This window comes from Phytophthora parasitica (genome assembly GCF_000247585.1).
Source record: "Phytophthora parasitica INRA-310 unplaced genomic scaffold supercont2.102, whole genome shotgun sequence".
NCBI lineage: Eukaryota > Oomycota > Peronosporomycetes > Peronosporales > Peronosporaceae > Phytophthora > Phytophthora nicotianae.
Window position 1 is genome coordinate 41,446 of NW_008649088.1, and position 7,383 is coordinate 48,828.

Sequence of the window (7,383 nt, forward strand, 5' to 3'; positions counted from 1 at the left end):
GGAAGGTGCTGGAAATTCCGGATCCATCCGCGGCATTCGAGATTCCCCTGCGACTTGCAGACCAGAACAGCAGCAGCAAAGCGTAGGTAGCACCGCCAAGCAGCAGGTATTTCAGGAGTCGTCGCCTTGGTGTCGGTGTCGCGGGGGCAGCAGCAGTGGAGGTACTAGGTACCAGTGTAATAGCTGGATTACTCGCTGCTACAGGAATCGAAGCAGTCTGACATGCTACCCGTGGTCTCAGCAAGCGATCTGACTCGTCCTGCATCATGTCTAACAAGTTCAACTCTGAGCTCACAAATGCTGAGGTGGCACCTTCATGACTCAAGTGAACAAGTGAACCTGAGGTTCGCATGAGTCATACCCAGACTTGAGTCCGTGTCCACTATCATTTTGATCGGGAATCCCGATTCGGGATACTTTGGGCACCCGGGTGAAACTGAAAATTTGGCTTGTCGACTCGATCGTCGTCATCTCAATGGGATTCTATTGCCGCTGTTGCTAATAGCAACTTGCTTTGCAAGATTACCATCTGTAGTGCTACATGTATTCGATAAGTTATGTGTTCCCACGCCACAGCATGCGGTGATCGGGTACCGTGCATTTAGGCAGCTTGATCCGCTGCCTCCATGGCAAAGAGCCGCAAGTCCGTCTCCAGCCCTGCAAAACTGAGGGTGGCGATCTCCTGGACATAGAAACTTGGGTTGGATCCGATGTGTCTCTGCCCGTAGCAGTGTTGGTCTTGGAACTGCGGCTCTACACTGTATGCATCGATCACGTAGTCTGTGCGTGGCGCACTGCGGTTAAATGACAGCAAGTGGGTCCAGATAATCTCGTCAGGGTATCCATCAGATTCGGGCTTCTTCAATACTGGCGCCGGTGTTATTGCTGCCATCTCCGCCTCCACCTCGCTCCACTTCGGGGTCAACCGACCGTGACCATTCTTAGCCATCTCAACAACCAGTTTCTTCCTGGCTCGAGCCACTGCTTCGCTTCTTAGAACCGTCTTTTCTTGTTTCGGCATACCCGTGAGTTTACGTGAGTTCCGATGCATGAAGAGCACTTCTCCCTGAGCATCGTGCTGCACCATCGTCATGCCACAGAAGTTGCCGTCGATCACCTTGCCGGCTACTGCGGGCGGCGACTGGATCATGTGGAACGTGGCGTTTTGATGCATCCACGCGAATCGAAAGAGATCTTTGTCACCGTGCGCTAGTTTGAAGTTGTCGAAGAGATTCGGACGATGGAAGGCATAGAAAGAGAGAACTTCCACGGGTATTGTGTGACGCCGTCGGTCGATAAGAAGTTGGCCGCTCTCCTGTTCGAACATGTCGGCAAACGGGAAGCCGAGGAACTGCCAAACAAGCGATTGGCGGTGGATATTGAAAATGGTATTGTCAGGATGCCAAAAGTCCGGCCAGAAAACAGCGCCCGTATCGATGAATTCGGGAGATTCGAAAAGGAAGCTTGGGTCTCGCACAGGCACGTTGTCAGCATCCAGGAACAGGATTCTCTCCAAGTAACTGTGGTAGATGGCGAAGACTTTCGTTCCGTAGCCGAATGCACGCGCATCATTGATCTCGTGGAAAGAGATCCCTCCAGCATGCTCTGCCAGCTTTTTCAATGGGGCCAAACCTTTCCGCGCCGTTCTCATCTCGTCAGGCCGGTACCATAGTTCGATGGGGAGTCGACAACCAAGTATTTCTCGTAGAACACGGACGGTGGCGTATGCACTCGCCAGCAATCTAGGATACACGACCATGATAATGCCATCTTTTCCACCAGACAGGTTGGTATTCACACCTTCCACGAGAGGGACAACATGGGGGAGGGAGAACCCTGGCATCGATGCTGTTTTGGCCACCTCGTTCGCTCTAATCGGGAATTTGACGAATTCGGCAGCATCAAGGCAGCGGAATTTTGCGTCCTCTCTGACGCTGTTGCAGCCACGCTTCACCACGTGAAAAACTTCACCCGTGTCTTTGTCCTCAAGCTCGCAATATCCGGACTGGTCGACAGGCACCGGTTTGCCACAGGGTAGATCAAGATTCCGCAATCGCGTGCCGTCGGGATCGCAGTCGCTCGTTGCTTTCCACCCACGACATCGCAAACGAGCGTCAACCTTCTTCTTCTCCTTCTTGTCTGCCAGCGATATTTTAGTCTTCATTTCGGCCTCCTGAGCACGAGCAACCGCCAGAGCTGCTTGTATTGATACTTCTCGAGCGGATAGCTGCTCCACCGGTGGAAACGTTGGTGCGTCTGTTATCTGCGCTTCAAACGCGACCACCCGGTGTGCAGGAGTGGAAGTTTTGGGCTCGCTGGCATTCTCCTGAGACGCGGTCAATCGTCCCAGTCGGCTAGCGTTCCAGCAGACGAGCAACGCGACGTAAAGCGCTCCAGCCAACAGCGATATCCTCAGCGGCCATAGATGCCAGCAACGACGACTACTAGTTGCGTTGGTCGGGGCTTGGAACGCGTGGTGCGGTAGCAGTGGTGACTTGCTTGCTGTCCTCGGTCGAAACACATTCTGCTCCATCTCGAGTGGAAAGAAGAAGTGGCGGGCTCCTCACTACGGCACAGGCAAATACATGTACAGACCGGGTCTCAGAGTCTGAGTCAGACCCGCCCGCCTTTCAATAGTCTGATCGGATGATAGGCAGGCATCACCGCGCAGAGACGGCGTCGCATAGCAGACTGCCGCAGTCACTGCGACAGTAAAGATGTTCATAGCTTCAAGGTCATTTTATAAATGGTATGGATATTGCATTGTATTCCGATAAGTTACACAACCTACGCCTTCTTGATCTCTACAGTCTCAGCGGCAAAACGGCGCAGGTCCGTTTCCAGCCCGGCGAAAGGCAAATCAGCCACCTCCTGCGCGTAAAAGTGTTTGCTTTTACTCACGTTGCGCTCGCCGTAGCAATTCTGAGACTTGGGGAACTCTGGGTCCGCGTTATAAGTCTTCACATAATAGTTCTCCTGCTTGGAAGTGGAGTTGAACGACAGCAGGTGCGTCCACACGATTGAATCCGGGTATCCGTCTGGCTCAGGCGGTTCAATGGTCGGGGCTGGAGTCTCCTCTGCCTGGACGAGCGCGTCCAGCTCGGACCAGGGCGGGATCTCCTTGCCCTCATTTCGATACCTCGTTCGAATCTCTGCTTTCTTTCTAGAGCGTGCAATAGCTCGAGATCTGTAGTCAACTTCTTCTCGAAGAGGTTCACCCAAGAGTTTGTGCGAGTTTCGATGGAGGAACAGCACTTCGCCCTGAGCGTCGTGTTGAACCATGGTCAGGCCGCAGAAGCTCTCGTTGATGGTTTTGCCAGCTAAAGCAGGAGGTGCTTTAATCATGTGGAAAGGAGCACCAAGTTTGAGCCACGCGAGACGGAAGAGGTCCTTGTCGCCGTGGACGAGTTTCATGTAGTCGAAGTGGCTTGGTCGATGAAACGTGTAAAATTTGACGAGCTCAAGCGCTTCTGCGTGACGACGACGGTCAATGAGAAGCTGACCGCTCTCCTGTTCAAACATGTTGATGAACGGCATGTCGATTAACTCCCATAGGAGCGACTGGCTGTGGATATTGAAGATGGTACGTCCAGGATGCCAGAAGTCTGGCCAGAAGACAGCTCCGTTCTCCACAAACTCCGGTGAGCTAAACAGGAACGTCGGGTCCCTTGAAGGCACGTTGTCGGCGTCGAGGAACAAAATGCGTTCGAAGTAGCTATTGTAAATTGCAAACACTTTTGCACCATATCCAGACGCATGCCAGTCCGTGATCTCGTGGAAGCTCATCGTCGACGTTTCGTTATCCGCTGCTAGAGCTGACAGAGGCTTCATCGCGTTGGGGTCTGCATTCATCTCAGCTTTGCGATACCAGATTTCGATGGGTAAGCGGCATCCCAGTACTTCGCGCAGTGTTTTGATCGTCGCGTAGGCGCTTGGGATCAACTTCGGATACACAACCATAACGATGCCATCACGCTGCTGCTCGTTAGTTGCGTTCTGTATGTTCGGCAGCGCAAAACCCGGTGTAAGCGCGTTATCTGCCGCCTCGCGGGCCTTGAAGTGGAAGTTGACAAAGTTGGAGGCATCAGAGCAGCGAAAGCTCATCTCCCACCTGGAGCTGCTGCAATAACGTCGCATGACTCGGAATCGCTCGCCAGTGTCAGTGTCTTCCACCTCGCAGTAGCCCGAGTGACCGTGCGGCACCATCTTAGTGCAGGAGAAGTCGTTCACGGGCTTGCGCGGTCCAAATGGACTGCATCCACCCGTCGATTTCCAGCCCAAGCATTTGAAATTTCGCGGTTTCATCTCACCCTTCGGCAGTAATAGTGTATCACGAGCTAGTTCCTCGGCTTCCTGCTGTCTTCTCACTTCATCGGACATCTGAGACCCTGACGCTGAAAGTAGTAAGCTCATTGAGCCGTCCGCATCCATCTTAGCTACGACAGCTTCTCGCGCCAGATGCAGTGCCTCTCGCACCTGAGATGCCTCCATGGGGGTATCAATTGCTGCCTGGGTTGGGATCGGAGTGACTTCAAACGTGGCCGTGTCTTCCTCCGTTTCTTTGGTATTCTGCTGCCTCTCCTGCTCCTGCTGTGTGTCTGCCTCCTGGTCGTTGGCCGCCTTCAACATCGCTGCCAAGTCCATCGAGCTGCCGCCTTGCTGCTCCTCAACCTGCTGTTCGAACGCCACGCTTGACTCGGACGCTGCAGTATCTGAACCCATGCGCACCACATTAAGATTCTGAGAGGACCAGGCTAACATCGCCACTGCGTACACTGCGCCTCCCACCAGCAGCAGGCGAGGCAGCCAGCGGCCACCGTTAGACGGCGGCAAAGCATGGTTGGACGACGTCGCTCCTCCGCGATGAGGCAGCAACACAGCTCCAGGCTCCTTCGCCGTCTCTGGTTCGCTCGACGTATTGGAGCGGGGACGCAGTAGCGAGTCCACCTCCATGCTTACTGCCCGAGTCGACGATTGTCGTGTGAGGAGTCAATCTCGTACCGTTGTGGCATGGGCGGCTCACACATTTGTGACGCACGTCGAGGAATGAGGGATTTTTTGGTAGAGATTTGTCGGGCATCTGACAGGTGGCTCGCTCCTTCAAGCGCGAAAGACCTGAGTTTCTTATGCCAGACGCATCGCACCAATCTTCCTGCTTACACTCTCTTCTTGATAGTGTACACATAGCTCGCCATTATACACTAAAAACCGGAATCTATCCAAATGGTCTCTATTTTCTATCAGCTCGATTGAGCCGGGCGTTGCTCTTGGTAGACTGCAGCACTGACCTCTTCACCAACAACAACTCCCTGTAATCTAAGATCCTATATAAGAAGGGCATGCATATTTGTGATGTTTTTATTGCAAAGATCCAGCAGCTTGATGACACTGACCGTGACGTGAGCGGTTTGGACACGATACTAGACGCTGCTTATTCAATAGCTATCGTATCGTAATTCCAGCCTGCTCGTAAAAGCGAGCACCTTCCTGTGCGAACCGCCGCAGCTCCGTCTCCAGTCCAGCGTAACTGAGGTTGGCAAACTCTTGTGTGACGAAGTGAATGCTCTGAGTCAGATAGCGCTGGCCGTAGCAATTCTGGCCGTTCTCGAAGTCTGGAAATGCCTCATACGTCCGGATTCGGTAGTCTGATCGACGTGAGGTGTTTTTAAGAGAAACTAAGTGCGTCCAGATCACCATGTCAGGATAACCATCAGGCTCGGGCGCTTCCAAGGTCGGTGATGGAGTATCCTCAAGTTCAGCCTCTGTATCACCGCGCGTGATACGATCTGCTTCAGCCATCTTCATGCGCAGCCGCTTGTTGCGTGCCCTGCGAATGGCTGCGGCTTTCATGTTGACCGCCTTCCGTCGTGGAGTGCCCATGAGTTTATGCGAATTGCGATGGAGAAAGAGAACGTCGCCCTGTGCATCGTGTTGCACCATTGTCATGCCACAGAAACTCCGATTCACAACTTTACCAGCGACGGCAGGCGGCGACTCAATCATGTGGAAAGAAGCACCGAGTTTAAGCCACGCGAACCGAAAAAGGTCCTTGTCTCCATGCGCCAACTTCATTTTGTCGAAGTGATTCGGTCGATGAAAAGTGTAGAACTTCACAAGTTCCAGTGGTGCTGAGTGTCTCCGTCGGTCGACCAGTAGCTGACCACTCTCCTGCTCAAACATGCTGATGAACGGCAAGTCCAGTAGCTCCCATATGAGCGAGTGCGGCTGAATATTGAAGATGGTCTTGCCTGGATGCCAGAAGTCCGGCCAAAACACTGCACCACTTTCTTTAAACTCAGGCGATTCAAACAGGAAACTCGGATCCCGCACCGGTACATTATCAGCGTCAAGAAACAACAAGCGCTCGAAGAAGCTGTGGTAAATGGCGAATACTTTGGTAGCAAAGCCCACCACTCCTGGCTCGCCGATCTCTCGAAATGTGATGCTACCATTGTTTTGACTTGACCATTCTTGGAGTTGTGTAAACGCCTCTGGAAATAATTTCATTTCTTGCGGTCGAAACCACAACTCGATAGGCAAGCAGCAGCCGAGCAGCTCCCGCAACGCTCGTATTGTTGCGTAGGCACTAGCGAGCAACTTCGGATACACCACCATAACGATACCGTCTCGTGGTTCCTGTTGATGACTGGGTTTTGGTGCAATATTTGGCAGCTTGAAATTGCGATTCTGCGCCTTCCTCGCTGCCTCGCGAGCTTTCTGCGGGAAAAGAGCAAAATCCCACGCCTCGGAGCAGCGAAACTTCCCCACATCCCGCACACTGGAGCAGTATCGCTGCATCACACGGAATCTCTCCCGTGTATCCTTGTCTTGCACCTCGCAGTAGCCCGACGCACCAAAAGGGATTACCTTATTGCAGGGTTCATCGAGACTGGGTATTCTCGATCCATCAGGGCTGCAGTTGTCCGTCGCACTCCAGCCAATACATCGCAATCTCCTGAGCTTCGTCTCCCATACCGGGAACGGCTTTAGGGTCTTTGCATGAGCTTCAGCCTCTAAAATTGCTGCTTCGTCCCTTTCAACTGACGCGTTAATCTTGTGCAAAAATTCCATCTCCAGCTCTGCAAATACGAAATCCGTCCGGAGTTCACGGTCCTCGTGTGCGTGTAAATAATTTATCTTGTTCTCATCCAGATTGGCGATCGATATGAAATTGTCTAGTGGTCCTCCGAAAATTTCGCCGCCTTTCCTTGCTTTCATGAAGCCAAACCAGACAAACAAGAGCGACACGTACAGAATACAGCCCAGCAACAGCAGACGCTTCCAGCGACGGATACGCGAAGATGACGACGACTTAGGCGACGCTGCACCTGCATAATACGGTAGCAGTGGGGCTTCAACATACAGCGGGTCTCTGTGGTGGTT

The 7,383-nt window shown here is 52.9% G+C and overlaps 3 protein-coding genes across 4 annotated transcripts in view; all 3 read right to left on the minus strand.

Annotated features, from left to right (window-relative positions):
* Positions 1–444: 444 nt before the first annotated feature.
* Positions 445–2,626, minus strand: PPTG_19019 (hypothetical protein). Its single transcript, XM_008917428.1, has one exon. It carries the CDS (start codon positions 2,531–2,533, stop codon positions 602–604), a length of 1,932 nt encoding a protein of 643 aa, XP_008915676.1. The 5' UTR covers positions 2,534–2,626; the 3' UTR covers positions 445–601.
* Positions 2,627–2,720: 94 nt separating this feature from the next.
* Positions 2,721–5,270, minus strand: PPTG_19020. 2 transcript variants are annotated; one of them, XM_008917430.1, is made up of 2 exons: positions 4,775–5,270; positions 2,721–4,712 (listed from the first exon to the last, which is right to left on the minus strand). In XM_008917430.1, the coding sequence occupies exons 1-2, from the start codon at positions 4,836–4,838 to the stop codon at positions 2,788–2,790; spliced, it is 1,989 nt and encodes a 662-aa protein (XP_008915678.1). In that variant the 5' UTR covers positions 4,839–5,270; the 3' UTR covers positions 2,721–2,787. The 2 variants fall into 2 exon arrangements, with proteins under 2 accessions (XP_008915678.1, XP_008915677.1); XM_008917429.1 differs by having other exon boundaries at positions 2,721–5,270.
* Positions 5,218–7,383, minus strand: part of PPTG_24511 (hypothetical protein) — a gene marked incomplete at its 5' end in the record, with an annotated part of 5,627 nt that continues 3,461 nt past the window's right edge. Inside the window, one exon of the mRNA XM_008917457.1 lies at positions 5,218–7,372. Within this exon, the coding sequence (XP_008915705.1) occupies positions 5,443–7,372 (1,930 nt within the window). The 3' untranslated portion in view covers positions 5,218–5,442. The remainder of the gene's footprint in view (positions 7,373–7,383) is intronic.